Raw genomic sequence first — 18,299 nt, 5'->3', positions numbered from 1 at the left:
GGAGATGTGGAAATAAGGGTGATGTCCGGTGCTAGGATGGCTCAAAAAGGGGAGCAACACTGCAGCTTCTTCAGGCAAAATGTGGCCACTGGCTTAGGGGAAACGTGGGAGCAGGAAAATCCATGGAGATCTTGGGCAAATTGCTGGGGGATTGGAAAGGCAGGTTGTTCCTGGGACAAAATGGCTCTAAATGAGCCCTGCCCAGAGCAAGGGCTCCCAGACTCCTGTGCTTTCCCACTGGGAGCAGGGGGGTGTTGGCAGCTGAGCTGTGGGTCAGGAAATGGCCATAAAAGAGGGCTGCCACAGATGGATATGGCTAAAGGCTGTTCCAGGAGCAGGGCTTAGAGATGCTCCGAGCTCTCCAGAAGCCCCAAGACTGAAACCAGCTCCATGAGAGAACAGCCAAGGACGTTTTCGGCGTTTATGATTTCCTGCATTTATCTCGGGCTTTAAATTGCAAAGCACTGGATGTTCCTAGAAAGCTCCTGAATATTCATGGCAGGGCCAATTCCCCAAATACCAGTGCAGGAGGATGAGCCAGACCTGAGTGCATCCCACAGAAAACATTCCAGGGTGCTGGGAGTGGGGAGCTGGAGCCAAATTCCTGCCACGCTCTCTGGGGGTTCCTTAATGAACATAAACTCCTGTGCTTTATGAATGAAGGTAAAAGGGAATGGAACTCCTGTCCCTTGGGAAGGGTGAGATTTCTCCCTCTCTGTATTCAGCCTGCAGTAGTGGTCACAGCCTGGGCCTGGCAGAGATTTTTGGGAATGCTGCTGCTCTGGGAAGTGCATTTCAGAGATGAAAATGAAGGAAATTGAAAGGCAGAGGTTGGGATGCTGAGGGCTGGGGCTGCCTGGATGGGACAGGAAGGATTTATCCTGCTTGGAGGCAGCTGCAGAGTCAGTGGTGGAGCAAAACAGCCCTGGAGGTGGGAGAGGAGATTTTGCTTCTCCCTCTGGCTCACACTTCTAGCTCACGTTTTCAGCTGTTTATTATGTTTTTAACAAGGGGAAAGTGTTTTCCTTGCTCTGAGCATCGAGCCTGGGCTGTGAGACACTGGCATGGGACACCTCAAACAGCACAGCCTGAACCTCTCCTGATCAGCACCGTGAGCTTCTCATTTTTGGCTCCCCAGCTCCTCACGACCTCTCTCCCCCTACAAGAAGAGCCGGGCTTTGAGGCTGTGATCAGGATTGGTTAGAGCTGGTATTAAAGCGCTGAGATTTGGGAAGTGGTGTAGCGACTGGCACACAGCTGGCAAGGGGAGGGAAGGGAATGGGATTAAGGGAAGAAGCCGGGAGATGCTGAAAAGCTTTAATTAACTGTGCTCTCTGCCTCGCCCTGCTTACCCAGCCCCGTGAGGAGTGTGAGCTGAAGATAATCGAGCAGGAGAAGGAGGTGGCAGTCCTGCCCCCGAAGGACGCCTGTAAATGCCACAAGGAGGACTTGGCAAGAGCTCTAAACGTAAGGGTTTGTGCAGGTCTTTGGGAATGTGGGATCTGCCTGTGGGAAGGGCCTGAGCAGCAAAATCAGTCTGGAATTGACTTGCAAACTCCTGGAGTGCCCAATTCCTCTGCCTTTTTGTGGGATGAATCCTCTCCTTTCTGGGCTTGAGGGTCCCCACCATCAGGGAAAGCTTTAGTGCTTGGCTGTATTTTAATTTCTGACCTCACTATTTTTTAAATCCAGGCAGAATAGATTTTATCCCTTCTCATTTTGTTCTCCCTTGAATTTTGTCAGGGTGTATTTATTTTTATTTTCTCTTTAAATGCACAGTGCAACCAGAAACTAGTTCTTTCTTTTACTATTTTAGATTTCTAATTTGTCATCTATGATATGATTTCTCCCTTTTGGAAATAAACATTTTTTTTAAATTAACTTGTGCTCACTCTAGGGGTTTCTGTGGTGGTTGATGGTAAAATTTTATAGTTTAACAAAAATACATATTTTAACAGAAAAACAACAGGCAGATTTATTTTTTTTCATGGGGGACTGAGCCATGAAGATCTTGCCCAGCCTGCTTATAGGGGTTTAATATAAATTTGCCTCAATAAGTTTTCTGTAACTGTAATATGTAATGTTTGGGTTGGGTTTGGGGTTTTTTTCCCTCTAGGTTGATTTACAAACTGGACTCTCTGAGTTTTCCGTGCTCCAGCGCCGGTCAAAGCACGGCTGGAATGAATTTTCAGTAGAGAACACAGAGCCAATATGGAAGAAATATCTGGACCAGGTAAGGATTTTCTGCACAGATCCTCATTTCTTGGCAGAAACAAAACCTGGCTGGCTTGCTCGGAGCATGTGTCTGCATTGAAATATTCAGGATTTGTAATTCCAGAGACTGAACCTTGGAACAGGCTGTGCCCTGGACACAGGAACTGCTCCTTCTCCTGGGAAAACCATTGTGAGGTTCCTTTGCAGCTCACTGAGGGTGCAGATAACATCTTCAAACAGAAATGAACCCGTTTATCTCCGCACAGCCCACAAATCAAACGCTGTAGATCAGGGGCCTGGTTGCTGGAGCATATTTATTCCCTTTAAGGCAAGTGGTAAAATCGTGAAAGGTTTGAGGAGAGCCAGTGGTAGCAGGAAGATGCTCTGATTTTGGCTATCCCTCCAGAAAAGGGGCAGCTGTGGAGCTCAGGGGAGTTTTAGGGTCTCTATCAGTGATGCAGCAGTGACAGATATGTTCATACATGGTGCCATGTGCTGTTGACATCCACAGTTTCACACCAGCTGCCTCCAGAAAGCCAGGCAGAAAGTGATATTTGCTGTCTTCCCTTTCCCCAGATGAGTTACCCTTGGGTTTTGCTTTTATTAACTATTTCTCATCAGTATTTAATGCATCTTTCAGCTCTCTTTGAGGGCTTTTAACCAGACAAGAAGGGCCTTTTGTTTGTTTTTATTTTTCATTTCCAACCTGTGATTTGACTGGTTTTCCTCCTGCTTAGTTGAATCACGAGGATCTGAGTTGCTCTGAAAGACTTCATTTTTATTTCATGGTTTATCCCTTTTTCAATATAATTGATATTCTTTAGCTTTTGGTAATCATCACTAAGTCTCTCCAAGGCTTCTTTTATTCCTGATAAAAAGTGAGATGGTGTTTTTCCTGCTCAGCCTTCAGAACCAGTTTCTCCTACAGGGATGCCAGAGGGATTCTTTGGTGCATCTCTGATCCTCCTGCAACCTTTTGGTGCCTCTGGTCTTGCCTCATTCACACCCTGCACTTGAGCATCATCCCTCAGCAGCCCCTTGCTGTGTCTTTTTCCAGCTGCTGTTTTTGCAAACATCCCCCTTTGCCTCGGTTTTCTAAAGAGGAATGGAGGGACTTTCACCTTTGGCTCCAGCAAGGAATAAATTTAAATCCTGGCTTTCCTGCTGAGCATCACCACACATCTGTTGCACAAAGCAGGCAGATTTATCTTTATCTATTTAATTCCTTTCCATCAATTCCCACATCAGCTAAATAGAGCTGTAATTTTCTCAGGTAGGAAAAGGGGCCTTAAAGTCTGTTTAAAAGTGAAACAAGTGAGCACCTGACTCCCACAGCCCTCGGTCCAGTGAAGACTTGAGCAGATTAATTAAAGAAAAAATGAAAAAGAAGAAGAAGAAAGAGGATTTCTGGTTTCAGATTCTAAGATGACAATAAAGTTTTTGTTTGTACTTACTGTGCATCAAGAAGCTTTTGGAATCAGCTCTGTGCTGTGTGTCTGCAAAGGCAGACAAAAAGGGGGAAAGGGAGGGAGTCCATGTGTTTTGGGGTGAGCCTTGTCCTGCTGGTCCCACACCCATCACCTGTGGAGCAGGAACTGCAGAAGCCTGACCACGATGCAAGGAGGGACCCTGCAGCCAAACCAGACAGGGACCCTTCCCGATGGGATCTGCAGCCAGCTCGGCTTCAGCACCTCTCATTCCATATTTTTCTTGTGTTCTCAGTTCAAAAACCCCCTCATCCTCCTGCTGCTGGCCTCAGCTTTGGTGAGTGTCATCACCAAGGAGTACGAGGACGCCGCGAGCATCACCATGGTAGGTGTCACCTGTCCCCATCCCCATGGTGGGTGTCCCCTGTCCCATGCCCCACTGTGGGTGCCCCTTGTCCCCCATATCACTGTGGTGGGTGTCCCCTGTCCCATACCCCACTGTGGGTGCCCCTTGTCCCCCATATCACTGTGGTGGGTGTCCCTGTCCTCCATCCCCACTGTGGGTGTCCCTTGTCCCCCATATCACTGTGGTGGGTGTCTCTGTCCTCCATCCCCACTGTGGGTGTCCCTTGTCCCCCATATCACTGTGGTGGGTGTCCCCTCTCCCATACCCCACTGTGGGTGCCCCTTGTCCCCCATATCACTGTGGTGGGTGTCCCCTGTCCTCCATCCCCACTGTGGGTGTCCCTTGTCCCCCATATCACTGTGGTGGGTGTCCCCTGTCCCATACCCCACTGTGGGTGCCCCTTGTCCCCCATATCACTGTGGTGGGTGTCCCTGTCCTCCATCCCCACTGTGGGTGCCCCTTGTCCCCCATATCACTGTGGTGGGTGTCCCTCTCCTCCATCCCCACTGTGGGTGTCCCTTGTCCCCCATATCACTGTGGTGGTGTCCCCTGTCCTCCATCCCCACGGTGGGTGCCCCTTGTCCCCCATATCCCCATGGTGGTGTCCCCTGTCCTGCATCCCACCCCGTCTCTCTGTGCCCACACCTGTAACCCCTCTCTGTCCACAGGCTGTGCTCATCGTGGTCACTGTGGCCTTCATCCAGGTGGGTTTTCCAGAGCTCAGCCCCATGGCCATGGCTGTCAGCAAAGAGACCTCTCCTGTAACTTGCCTTTCTTTTCCCTCCTTGTTTAAAAGGAATATCGCTCGGAAAAATCCCTGGAAGAGCTCAACAAGCTGGTGCCCCCCGAATGTAACTGGTGAGACCTCCCTGCAGCAGGGGCTTAGCAGGGAGTGGGGCTAAGAGGGCAGGACCAACGGGAAAAGAAAGTTATTTCAGGCTGTTGTGCACATAATGAGAACCTGGTCTCTGGAGGGGTGGCACCGTGAGTGGGTGCAGCTATAGGTCACAGGGAAGGGGGATGAAATAATCAGTAATGATCAGAAATGGGTTTTTTTGTAATTATTAGGAAAAAAATTAGAAAAATTAGAACTAAGAAGTAGGCACCCAGTGGAATTAAGTAAATGCTGAGAGACAGGAGGCTCCCAGAAAAGCTCCACATCCCTGCAGCATATCCTGCATGTCACTGTCTCCCCAGGCAGGAAAAACCTCACCCATGTATATTTTTTTTTGGTTTAGGGTAGTTTTTCCCCCCGAGAAATGGGCACAAAGCAGCACCTGAGTGCAGGTGCAGGTGGGCTGGGGCTCCTGTCCTACCTGCTGCTGTACCCACATGTTGGGCACGGGCACAGCCAGGTCACAGCCCACAGAGCAGCTTTAGGGTGCACCAAACACCACTGTCCATGGCTTTGATGTTTGTTATCAGTGCTCAAAATTACAGGAAACATTTTGCCTATTTATGTCTTTGCAAATCAGTTTTGTCACAGCCAACAGAAATAAGTTGTGAGGCTCAGGGAAGCCTTGCCCTGCCAAAGAGGTGTGGGGTTTTCCTCTGGTCCAAAGTTCACCCTGGAGCTTACAAACCCCACTGTTGGCACTTTATTTATTTATGATATGACACCAGAAGCATCCAGCTGCCTGGAAGGCTCCACTCTGAATGCAATAGTGGAATGCCAGGGGTAATTCTAGCTTTAAAAAGCCTCTTTTTAGGTTCAAGAATCTGCAACTCATTATTTAAGGCATGAAAGCATGACTCCTTGTTGCTCCTCTCTATTGTATAAATAATCTTTAAGTCACTTATGAAATATAAATCATCCACAACCTGCCCATCTGTTTGCAAATTAAATTCTGTTTACAAATTAAAACCGAGCCCAAACTGAACATAATCCTCTGCTCATTGCTATGAAGATTTTTCTGTTCTTATTTACATTGGAAGCTCTTTGGGGCAAGGCTCCTTGCTTTCTTGCCAGCCACGTTCCCGAGCCTGCAGAAGGAATAAAAACCTCACAGCCTGGTTCCCTTTCTTCTTTTTTCCATTTGCCTCGTGCAGCCTAAGGGAAGGAAAACTGCAGCACCTTCTAGCACGAGAGCTGGTGCCTGGAGATATCATCTACCTGTCTGTGGGTGACAGGGTTCCTGCAGACCTCAGGCTCATAGAGGTAAATACAGCTGTAAACGAGCCTGGCTGGGAAATTCCTTGTCTTAACAGTGCCAGAAATGCGTCTTTTTAATTAGGTTACAGATCTGCTGGTGGATGAATCCAGTTTTACTGGAGAAGCTGAGCCTTGCAACAAGACTGACAGTGTGCTGCTGGAAGCTGGGGACATAACCACGCTGAGCAATGTGGTTTTCATGGGGACCCTGGTGCGGTACGGGAAGGGAAAAGTGAGTCCTGACATCAGTGGTCTTCTGCACTTGTTGCAGATTCTTTCAGTGTGAGCATGGAATGACAGGAAAAGGGGGAATGGCAGAGGGCAGGTTTGATGGGATACTAGGAAGGAATCCTTCCCTGTGAGGGTGGGCAGGCCCTGGCACAGGGTGCCCAGAGAAGCTATGGCTGCCCCTGGATCCCTGGCAGTGTCCCAGGCCAGGTTGGATGGAGCTTGGAGCACCCTGGGACAGTGGAAGGTGTCCCTGCCCATGGCAGGGGTGGGACTGGATGGGCTTTAGGGTCCCTTCCAACCCAAACCAGTCCGGGATTCTCTATATTTTCTCACCTCCATCTCTCTTTTTCCTTTTTCCCAGGGCGTGGTTATTGGCACAGGTGAAAATTCCCAGTTTGGTGAGGTGTTCAAGATGATGCAGGCTGAGGAGGTAACACAGCCCATGTCTGGGGAAATGCTGGATGTCCTGGATAAAAGTTTGTGAGCAGGAGCAGTCCCAAGAGTTTAATGCTCTGGGTTCAGTTTTGCTTCTGCCACAAGATGCCCGTGTGACTGAGGGACACCAAAGTGTCTGACAGAGAAGGACAGGACAGGCTGTGCCCAACAGACCCTGTTGAGGGGCTGAGGGTGGGAAAAGCACAAGGCAACTGCAGGGACCATGTATTGATAACCAGGACTGTGTGGGTCAGTTGTTCTGGGCTGGCCATCATCTTCTCATCACACACAACAACCAAAGAAAACCCAGTAATCTCTAATTTTTCCAGACTCCCAAGACACCTCTGCAGAAGAGCATGGACAGGCTGGGGAAGCAGCTCACGCTGTTCTCCTTTGGGATAATTGGTGAGTGGGATGCAATGCTCACACTGGTGTGGTTGGCTGTGGAATCCCTCCGTGCTCCAGGGCTGCTTTTCCAAAAGCACTTGTGGGTGTGGGTCACCTGGACCTTGGGGGTTCGAGCAGAGACACCACTGAATGAGAGACCTGGGTGCCTCATTGCATTTTTAGTTCTGCAAAACAGCTAAAACAGGTCAGAGGTTTTTGAAGTACTTTTTAAAATCAGCTCATTCCCCCCCTCCAGGTTTGATAATGCTCATTGGCTGGTTGCAAGGGAAGCGTCTCCTCAGCATGTTCACCATTGGAGTCAGGTGAGGACTGCACTTTTTCTCTTTGATTTCTAATGAAATGTCCCAAGGAACTTCCCGTTCGAAACAAAGGACATTTCACAAAGGAGAGCTTGAGTAAATACATAAAAATTTCATAAATACATATTTCTCTTGCACTGCTGAAATTAATGTGAGGTTTAAACAGAGTGGAGGAGAACAAAACCAAGCTTGAGGGTTTGTTTAATTTTGTAAACTGGTATCTGGAAAATCTTCCCTAGCATCTCCACCTCATCCTGCTGTGAATGCCCTTTCCTATCTGTGCTATGAATTTAGTGGGAGTGCACCAACAAATATTACTCTTTGCTGTTCCTGCAGGATTTACATCTAAAGAAAGGAATGCACATCTCATATAGCATAAAAAAGCATGCACAGCTTCTTAATCAAACATAATAAAAAATGTTTTCAGTAGTGCCCATAAAACCTGTTACCTTGGTGTTGTCATGGCTCTAAAATCAATTCTTAAAAAAAAAAAAAAAGTGTTCTATGGAAGGAAAAAAAAATCCCAGGTGGGGAGACAACAGAGAAGCCAAACTGGCTCAGTGCCACCTTTCTGTCTCCCAGGGGGATGTGGTGGCAAAGAAAAGTGGTTAATCCTGAGTTTGGGGGGGCAGTTTATGGTTTAGCAAGCCGTCCGTGATTACATTTTGCACATATCTGGAAGCATTCAGAGTTCCCCAAGGAATATCTAATATCAAATATACAGACTGTGGCTGGATTTTTCCAGCATATCAGGTGTTGCAGGTTTTGGTATTGCTCTGATTGACAGTGGGGACATCTGGGGAGCTGGTTCTGTCCCCCCACAGTGGGGTAAGAGAGGAGGTGAGGGGCTGCATGTGGCCAGGAGCCAGTGGCTAACGTGTGAGCCCTGGTGCCAGGGAATATTCAACTCCCATCCTCAGAAAGTTAAATAAATGAAATTAAATCCAGCCTCTAAATCCCTGCTTAGCCAGAAATTAATGCTCTTTGGCAATGTAAAGAAGAAAAATAACTGCTCTGTCAAAACCATCCAGAAAAAGGTTGAAGGGCTGGATAAATGTCCTGCTTTTGTATTTGCAGTGTGCCAGCAGCCCCAGTGATTATCCCATTGAGCCCCTTAGGAAAACTCAGCCCTGGGAATGTCCCTTTGGCACCTTTGGGTCCGTACTTGTGGTTTGGGCCCTGTGTTGAGGCTGTTGTGTCTCTGCTGTCCCCAGCCTGGCCGTGGCTGCCATCCCTGAGGGCCTTCCCATCGTGGTCACCGTCACCCTGGTGCTGGGAGTGCTGCGCATGGCCAAGAAAAAGGTGATTGTGAAGAAGCTGCCCATTGTAGAGACCTTAGGTAAGGCTGCAAAGGGGCCACACGGCTTGGTCACCTGCCAGGCTCCAAAATCTGAGCTCCAAAGTCTCGGCTGGCCTTGAGAGCTTTGGTCAGATCCAGAAAAATAAATTTGGAACAGTCTTACCAGGACAGAGCAACCCACTCAGAATTAAATATATTTTTTACCCTGTGTTTCTCACCCTTTTCCCTTATTTTGTGGTATGAACACAGGCAAGTGCTTGGAATGGTGCAACCCAGCCCAGGGGGAGCAGAGCCCCTCTGCAGACACATATTGGGTTAAAATCTTTGTTTCTCTTTCCTCTCCGTGCTCTGGGATCCTCCTGCAGATCCGTCCTGTCCACTTCTTCAGTGTCTGGCTAAAAAACCTCCCAGCCCCTCAAGTCAAGCTTGGCAACATAAATAAAGCCATTTATCCTTCTGCAGGCTGGGTGGTGGCCAACTCCCTGATACCCAAAAAGTCACGGAGAGAGGGACAGAGAGGATGGAGAAGGCATCCAGGACATCCTCACAGCTGCAGGGCAGAACGAACTGGGATGGAATTGTTCTTCCACCTCCCCTCATCTTCAATTTGTCCCTTACTCCCAGGTGGCTGTACTGCAGGCTTTGCTGCTCTGACCTGGGTCAGGGTAGCAGGGATATGAAGGAGGAGACACAGTGTCTATTTAGCACCACTCATTAAATGCACAATAAATACCAAGCAGTTCCCAAAATCTGCTGCACGGCCAGATCCTGCAGCTAAAACCTGTCCTTTTGGGAAACACTGCTATTGTTTGAGCTGCCTGTGTTTATTCTGCAGTTAAGGAATCTTATCACCCCTATTTTATTGTGTCTGCCCTGACCCAGGACATCTGAAACAGCTTTTCCCTCGTGAGGGAATTCGTTCTGGGAGGGCTGCGCCCACAGAGGCAGAACTGCAGGTGCAGAGAAGGCGCAGCCAAAACTGTCTGTTAAATTCTGAAGAGGAGAAAAACAATCCTTCCTCTTTAATTATCAGTAACTAAAAACGGGGTGTTGGAGATCACAGCTTTGCTCTGTGCTAATCCTTCAAAACTGTGCTTCATTTAATTACAGCCCAATCCGCTTTATTTTCTCTCCAGGTCTTTACCTAGAAGTCATCATGCTTGTGGGGTCTGTGCCTGAGCACTGTGATCACCTCCAGAGCCAGGGAAGATATTCAGACTCAGAAGGGAGCTGGAGCCTTATTCTTGTTTCATATTAAAGTAATTTCCCCCCTTCTTGGGAGTTGAAACTATCTGGAATGCGGTGGCTCTGCTAATTCACCCTTTTGCAGCACCTTGTAAATGGACTCTGGAAAAATGTGCCTTACTGGATCCGGGTTGGCACAAAGCAGAGCAAAGGGGCAGTTTCTGCTCTTAGGTGTTGATCTTGGAGTATTTTTTGTAGCAGTCTTTAACCCACCTCCTCTCCCAGTCCCTTGGTGAGGCAGGGAAGGGCTGCTGTTCCTGATTTAGAGAAGCAAGGCTTAGCTGGCAGAGTGGGAATTGGGGCTGTCTTTTTGGAATAGAGCAGCTGTTCTGTGATATTGCATCCCAGAAACATTGATCAAGACAATGTGACCCTCTTTGGATGGCTCCTACCACATCTCACACCCAAATTATGCTCCCGATGCCCCAATGTGCACTCAAATCCTTTCCTTCCTTCTTAGGAAGCTCATCCATTTCTCGATCTTTTCTCCCTTTCACCTGTGCAGTTTAAACCACATCAGTGAAACTTGTTCTCCCTCTTCTCACTCTCTCTGCTGGGCTGCATTATTGATCAGTTCTGATTAAAACCATTCCTCCCTCAGTGTCGCTGTTGGGGAGGTCACAACACACACGGACAGTGCCTCTTTCAAGGGCCAAAAAGCCATTTATTAAACAAAGCAGCCTCTTTTATGCACTTCTTGTATGTTATCATTCATGTTATAGATTCACTGGCTGCTAAACTACTACAACAGACTCCTTGGCTATTACTGACTACAACATACCATTGGCTACCTATAGCATAAGCATTCAGAAAAATAACAGGTGCAGATATGTGGCTGTTTTCTCCTTCTGCTGTTTAACTTGCCTGAGCCATGATTATATAGAGGCAACAAGGCCTTCATTTTATAAGGTTTTACCTCAATGCCACACCCCAGGTTGCTGCAATGTCATCTGCTCGGATAAGACGGGCACTCTGACTGCCAACGAGATGACAGTGACCCGGCTCGTGACCTCGGACGGCTGCCAGGCAGAGGTATGGATGAGGCAGGAATCCAGGCTTTCCTGAGGGAATTCAGCAGCACTGAATGTGCCTTTGGCTCAGTTAGACCCAAATGAGGAAGGCTGGCCAGCCCCAAACCAAGCAGTTTCCTGCACGTTCCTTTAAAGAGAAGGGATTTTTGCAGCCCCGGGGCAGGCAGAGGTGAGGCTGAGGGTACAAAAACCACTCAGGTACCACAGAAATGTCCATTGGCATCACCTGTAATTATTGTAAATGCTGAAACCTGCCACTGACCCTTGCTGGTCCATCTGGCTGTAGGAATATTTATTATAGGAGCAGCTTCATTCTCTGCTTGGTTCATTCCTCTCTGTGAAAAGTGAGGGGAAAATGCAAAATGTGCAGCAGAGGAGAGACAGGGCAGTCATGAGGAGAGCAGGGCTTCAACAAACCCCTTGTGCTGCTGCCAAAGGGCTGCAGCTCTCCCCTGAGCTGCAGGGGACTTGTGGAATCATGGCAAACAAATTCCCTATAAGACAAATTGACTCTTTTTGTCCCTATAAAGCCATTTTAGTGTGATACTGTCACTGTCTGCAGCCTTTTCTTTAAGCATTGCTTTAAGACAGAAAGAAGAATCCCTGCACTCTTTAAAAATGAGAATTTTCTTGAGTGCAGCCCTCTGCACACATCTGCAGTCCACTCCTGACTGGTACAGAGGAAATTTCCCATCTTTCTCTCCCTCTCTCAGGTCAGCGGGGTGGGCTACAATGGAGAAGGAAATGTTTATCTTCTGCCATCCAAGGAGATTCTTAAAGAATTTTCCAACATCTCTATTGGGAAACTCGTGGAGGTAAGTCTAGATTATGAACCAGCATATCCTAGTTACATTCAATTTTCAGATGCACAAATGACTTTGGATAATTAGTGTGAAGAAAACCCACTTTTATAATTCTAAAATGGACTGTCTTGCTAAAACATTTTCATGGAAAGACTGAGCGTGATGTAATTCCTGAAGCTTATGGGTGAAAGGCAGTGATCATAAGACATGCAGAGAGAGACCAGAGCCATCAGCTTCAGGAGTCAATGATATTCTGGATAAAAATACAGTTCTGGCAGAGGAGAGACCAATACATTTTACCACAGTCAGGTTTTTAACGTGCACAGATTGTAGACATTAGCCAGCTACACAGTCAATTTATAAATGTATTGTGGTGTCCTCTGGGCTTGTGTCAGCTTTACATAAAATTTTGAACATTCAGCTGTAGGCTGGAGTGAGTGTTTGGGTGGTGAAATGATTTGAGCTGGAATCTCAAATGGAGATTAGGTCCCATTTTATTCCTACTGCACATTAGAAACAATAGTAGGAGAGACTGAGATTTCATTTTCATGATATATCGAGCTCATTAGATATATCTCATGTTTTCTTGATGTTAATTATCCAACGCATAATATTTTACCAGAATATTGGTGTGTCTTATGGATTAAGTGGCTTTAGAAAACACAAGAACTGATCTCAAGAGATGCTGCTGTGGGGAAATCTTTTCTCAAAACTTTTGGGATGTGGTTCCTTTCATTCCCCAATCTTTCATCATTTCATTTAAAGAGATGAAAAAGCTGTGACTTCAGTAATGAAAAAAATATGCCATGTGAACCTGTCCCTTTCTCTAGGCTGGCTGTGTAGTCAATAACGCCGTTATCAGGAAAAACTGTGTGATAGGACAACCCACAGAAGGAGCTCTCATTGCCCTGGCAATGAAGGTAAGGTCCTTAGAGTGTAAAATTTTCCTGAAATTAAAACAAATAAATAAATAACAGCTGGATTTGTTAGGTCTGGCAGCAGAGTAAGACTGCTTTAAGTTCCCCAGACTGGTTTAATCTTTCCTTGTCTCCTCTGCCCAAGGTCATAGATGTTGCCTCTCCCAGTCAGCCTTTAGTCATGGACTCTTTCCTTGAGCTTCTGTGCTGACAGCAATCCTCTTTTGGCTTGGTTAATCCTGCAGTTAGGCTGGGCTATGCATTTCTTTTTGGCTCAGACTGGACAGCTCATTTTATATTTCCTGCACATGCCAATTAAGAGCCCAGGAGGAAAGCAAGAGTTAAAAATGAGCAGGAACAGGCCAGGCCAGATTGCATGGCAGAGGGTCACCCTCATTTTGGGTCATCTGCTAGATTTCACTTTTTTCCTAGTAATGATTATGTAAAACAAGATGGTTTTATGAATATTGCATTCACACTGCCAGGCAGAGCTGTAAAGCACCTCAAGGTATCAGCTCAGCAGTGTCACCCAGCCTGAGGCCTCACCCTCGGGTGGGCTGTAGAGCACAGGAGGTCCCTGATGAAATGATGCACCTCCAAACATCTGATCTTACCTCCTGCTTTTAAAGCTTATAACTCTAGCGGTGCAACCATGATTTTTTAAATTTCTTTTTTCAAGCAATGGCATTCCATTTCCCTAAATGCTGAATTAAAACCTTCCTCCTGCTCTGGCATTCAGTAGCTGAGCCATAGCAGAATATGAGGGAGGTTGTCTTTCTTATATTTATTTTTAAATTTTTGTTTTGGTGGGAGATGGGGAAGAAGGTGAGCAGAAGTAGCTTCCAGTCTCTCCCACTTCACCTGCAACAATCACACATGCTGCTGGAGCAAGAGTGTATTGATTTGGACTGAAAGGTTTTGTTGTGAATTGCTTTTTGAGTGCAATTCATCAGGAAATAATTCAAAACCACATCCACGACTGACCATTCAGCTGTTTGCTATTTCCTTTCTTCTTTCAAGTAGAGTTGCTGGGCAATAACCCAGAAAAGAAACCCAGAAATCTGCTCATCCCATTGCTTTGCCATAGGTTTAGGGAATGGACGTGTTCCTCTCACCAAGAGGCATGGCAGGTCCCTAATTCCTGCAAAATTTAACAGGGGTCAAGCTTCAAACTCCAGTTTAATTTATCCCATAGCAGGCACCTAAAGCAAAAGATTTTGGGTTAGAGATATGAATTTTTCTCTCCTCATGTTTTCTCTTGAGCTCTGTGGGATCTGACAGCCTGGAAGGACACGGTCAACAGTCAATCCTTGTGGTATGGAAAATATATCCAAGCTTTGGCAACGTCCAGCCTCACAGTGCTCTTTTTGTTTTACCTTGCTTCAGATGGAATTAGCTGACATAAAGGACATTTATGTAAGAAAGAAGGAAATTCCATTCAGCTCCGAGCAGAAGTGGATGGCTGTGAAATGCACACTGAAAAATCAGGTAAAGCAAACAGAGGCAGGGGCTGGTTTCATGTTTCTAATTGTGCACCTCAACAATGGGCATGAAATGGTATCTCTTCAGCAAATAATGTTTGCAGGAGTTAACTATGTCGGGAGAAAACGGAACAAACCTCAAAATTCCTGGCTTGGGTGGAATTTTAGCTTGTAAAACTGTTTGAATGGGAGGAGGGAATACTTTCCATACAGTGGTTTGAGCAGGAAAACAAGAGCTTTTCAGAGAGAACTGACAGGGAGAGAGGGATTCAGTGTTTGGTCATTCATCCCTTACTGGGTTAGGGAGCTCATTTTGGCTGATACTGTGCTCTGGTTTAAAAACTCACCAACCTTTTCATTACCATGCTTTCTGTGAGGGCTGAACATGAAAAATGAGCAGAGCAAAAATATCCCATCCTATCCATAATACATGGATGCTCCTGGGCATCTCTTGAAACAGGTAAAAGAGGAAACAGACTTTACCTACAATTACAGACTTATTCATTTAAACTGTGCTCCTTTTTTTGGATAAAGTGTATTCTCTCCTTGCTTTAAAGGATCAGGAAGATATTTACTTCATGAAAGGAGCCTTTGAAGAAGTTATCCAGTACTGCTCTCTGTACAACAGCGGTGGCATCTCGTTGGCACTCACGCCCCAGCAGAAAGCCCTCTACCAGCAGGAGGAAAAGCGACTGGGCTCCTCAGGACTTCGAGGTCAGTCCTTACTGTCCATGTCCCTTAAGCTTACAGGTTATCTGGCCTAAAACTGTCCTGCTCTGTCATGGTTAGGATGGTCAGAGGCTCAGTGATCACAGAATCCCAGAATTGCTTGGGTTCAAGGGACCCTAAAGCTCATCTCATCCCACCCCTGCCATGGGCAGGGACACCTTCCACTATCCCAGGTTGCTCCAAGCCCCATCCAGCCTGGCCTTGGGCACTGCCAGGGATCCGGGGGCAGCCACAGCTTCTCTGGGCACCCTGTGCCAGGGTCTCTGCACCCTCATAGGGAATAATTTCTTCCTAATCTCCAATCTAAATCTCCCCTCTTTCAGTTTAAAGCCATTCAGTTCTTAGCATCACTTTTATGATCTCTTCCCAACACTTGTCACAGTGCCAAGGGCCGTATCTTAGGTCTGCTGGCTGATCTTTTTTTTTTCTTTTCTGGGTTTAAATTAGTGAGTTTGGAAGGAATTGAAAATAAGCACTGGAAATGTGAATGTTTCTCTTCCATGGAGTGCTGTGATTTTCTGGGATATGGTCTGGGTGATGCACTGGAGAGCTTTGTGCTGGGCCCGATCTAAGCCCTGCTCTGCCAAGTTTTGCTTTTGGAGAAGAGAACAACAAAAGCCTGTTTGAGAGGAGTTCCAAATGTGGATTTGGGTGTTGAGATTTCTGCTTGAAGCTCGGTTCAATCCTTTGTTCGGCCCAAATCTGTCGATCTGATCCCAATTGCCTGTCATGCACAGCCCACAGGAGTTTTACACACTTGTCCCCTCCTTCATCACCAGAAACATCCCCTCAGAAACGTCTCAGGTGTTTCCACAGTAACACGGGCACCATTCCCAGGTGGTAAGGAGATGACAACAAGCCTTGGCAGCTGGATCTGGAGGATGGTGCAGTTAATGTACATATTCTCCCACCCCGTGCTTTGTGGTTAGGAACTCCTGTGCAGCGCTTGATTTACAATCTCCAAATGATCTGCCCTCGTGGCAATGGCAAATCACTGCTCTGAAGGGAAGTGATTAACTCAGGCAGCTGCTGCAGTTTATGATTCTACCATCAAAGCAACACTGACATGAACCCCTGGCAAAATATCCCAGAGTGATTTAAGAATGATTGAAGGATAATGAGCAGTGCTCCAAGAACAGAGACAAAATGTTCAGAGCTGGATGTTTACATGATGGGAGTTTCACTGGTTGAACTGAATTTACATTTCACATTTTTAGGTTTTAAAAAAAGTGTAAGTTTTTGCAGGAATGCTGTTGTTTAACTTAGTAGTTTAGTAGTGTCTGGTTTAACGTAGCACTGCCCAGATTTAATCCATCTGCATTTAGGGAAGACATGGTAGACAGCTTAAAATTAGAAAGAAAGAAATCCTAAGAGAAACACGTCAAACAGAAATGCTCTCATTCAGAGAAACTATTATTTAAATGGACTGGATTTTTGTGTCTGCACCAGATCTGATTTTAATGAATAAAGATCTGTTCTTAATGACTTTTTCTGCTGGAAAACAGGCAATTTAATATCTTCTCTAAATATTCCTTTTAAAGCATGAAAATACATCATTAACAATTTACTCTTGTCTTCTTTTTTTCTCCTCTATTACTAGTACTTGCTTTGGCTTCAGGTCCAGAACTCGGCAAACTAACATTTCTAGGTCTGGTTGGAATAATTGATCCCCCAAGGGCTGGAGTGAGAGAAGCTGTTCAGGTCCTGTTTGAGTCTGGTGTGTCAGTAAAGATGGTCACTGGAGACGCCCTGGAAACGGCTGTGGCTATAGGTACCAAACTGTGCTGCTTTCCTGGGGGTCTGTGGTGTGTCTGTCACATCAGTCAAATGTTATATCCCTTAATAATCAACTTTCTCATCGTTTTTGTGTGTGCAATAGAGGCTTTAAAGGTCGCTGAGTTTTTGCTTTTCCATTGAAATATTAAATGCAGTATAGAGCAGCTATGAACTCTGGGCCAAATTCCAGTAAATTAATTCCGCTATTTTAGCACCAGAAATGGCAAAACCTCAGTGTAAGACTCTCAAAAGACACAGGTGGCATTGCTGGGATTATAGAACCCACTCATATTTAGAGTGTGAGTGTCTCTTTTCTTTGCAGGACAGAATATTGGTCTCTGCAATGGGAAGCTGAAAGCCATGTCTGGGGAAGAGCTGGACCAGCTGGCAGAGGCAGAGCTCTCCTCCACTGTCCAAAATGTAATGGCTTTGGTTACATAAAGAAGGCCTATTTCCAATAGCTCCCATCTAATACGAGATTATATTTTGTCCTTTTTTTGTTTTCAGGTTTCCATTTTCTTCAGAACAAGTCCAAAGCACAAACTAAAAATAATAAAGGTACTAAGAGCCTCTAAAATTCCTTGTGTGCCTCACAAAAACAAGGGGGAGGGAGCCTCAGCTCTCTACATGACCTGGTCTTCCCCAGAAGGATCAGCTCAAACTAAAGGACTGTAAAACCCCAGCTAGAGCATTGGCACTATTTCTCTGAAGGTATTAGCTGTGGAATTGGACTTGGTGATCCTTGTGTGTGCTTTCCAACTCGGGATATTCCGTGATTCTCTTGATTTTATGATTTCTCTTGCAAGCCTGGCCCGGGCATTTGAAAAACACTAGTGAGGTATTAGCAAGTATAACATCAGGAGAATGATTTCTGAGGGTTTTACTCCCCTCTTCTAACTTCTGCTGGAGTTGTGAGATTCCCTACACTCCTGAAAAAACAATCTCCTCATTCTTGGTCTGAGTTTTGTCCTTGGTGTGGTGCCGAGTTTGTTTTACCCTCAGAGCCAAACAGCACTTCTGATCTTTCAATATAAAAAGAGCAAAGCAAATAGTACAGACTCTGAAATTGCCAACAGGACTTGTTTGTCTTCCGGCTTGAGAGCCTCTGACCTCTCCCCTCCCACAGGCCTTGCAGAGGGCTGGTGCTGTGGTGTCAATGACAGGAGATGGTGTCAACGACGCCGTGGCCCTGAAATCCGCGGATATCGGGATCGCCATGGGACAAGCGGGGACAGACGTCAGCAAAGAGGCTGCCAACATGATCCTCGTGGACGATGACTTCTCAAAAGTGATGTAGGTTTAGTGACTTTCTTGCTCTTCAGCTGCTTTCTGGCTGTCCCCTGCAGCAAGCCTGTTGTGTGAGGGGCCCTGGGAATGAGGCAGGATGCAGGACATGGAAGTGGAGAGCCCCAGTGTGGCTCTGACTCGTTTTTAGTTGCATACAT

The 18,299-nt window shown here is 46.4% G+C and overlaps 1 protein-coding gene across 1 annotated transcript in view; it reads left to right on the top strand.

The window, feature by feature from the left end:
* The window catches only part of ATP2C2 (ATPase secretory pathway Ca2+ transporting 2), a 28,273-nt gene that overhangs the window by 4,124 nt on the left and 5,850 nt on the right, over window positions 1-18,299 (top strand). Inside the window, exons 2-21 of the mRNA XM_069026681.1 lie at window positions 1,357-1,467; window positions 2,117-2,233; window positions 3,937-4,026; window positions 4,716-4,751; window positions 4,844-4,905; window positions 6,097-6,205; window positions 6,282-6,431; window positions 6,792-6,860; window positions 7,195-7,270; window positions 7,509-7,575; window positions 8,787-8,911; window positions 11,052-11,149; window positions 11,862-11,963; window positions 12,782-12,871; window positions 14,255-14,356; window positions 14,907-15,063; window positions 16,679-16,849; window positions 17,177-17,274; window positions 17,362-17,412; window positions 17,981-18,147. Of these exons, the coding sequence (XP_068882782.1) occupies window positions 1,357-1,467; window positions 2,117-2,233; window positions 3,937-4,026; window positions 4,716-4,751; window positions 4,844-4,905; window positions 6,097-6,205; window positions 6,282-6,431; window positions 6,792-6,860; window positions 7,195-7,270; window positions 7,509-7,575; window positions 8,787-8,911; window positions 11,052-11,149; window positions 11,862-11,963; window positions 12,782-12,871; window positions 14,255-14,356; window positions 14,907-15,063; window positions 16,679-16,849; window positions 17,177-17,274; window positions 17,362-17,412; window positions 17,981-18,147 (2,048 nt within the window). The remainder of the gene's footprint in view (window positions 1-1,356; window positions 1,468-2,116; window positions 2,234-3,936; window positions 4,027-4,715; window positions 4,752-4,843; window positions 4,906-6,096; window positions 6,206-6,281; window positions 6,432-6,791; window positions 6,861-7,194; window positions 7,271-7,508; window positions 7,576-8,786; window positions 8,912-11,051; window positions 11,150-11,861; window positions 11,964-12,781; window positions 12,872-14,254; window positions 14,357-14,906; window positions 15,064-16,678; window positions 16,850-17,176; window positions 17,275-17,361; window positions 17,413-17,980; window positions 18,148-18,299) is intronic.

This window comes from Aphelocoma coerulescens, chromosome 11 (assembly GCF_041296385.1).
Source record: "Aphelocoma coerulescens isolate FSJ_1873_10779 chromosome 11, UR_Acoe_1.0, whole genome shotgun sequence".
Classification (NCBI taxonomy): Eukaryota; Metazoa; Chordata; class Aves; order Passeriformes; family Corvidae; genus Aphelocoma; species Aphelocoma coerulescens.
The sequence above is the reverse complement of the archived record's forward strand: the minus strand, read 5'-3'. Positions and strand labels throughout refer to the sequence as shown.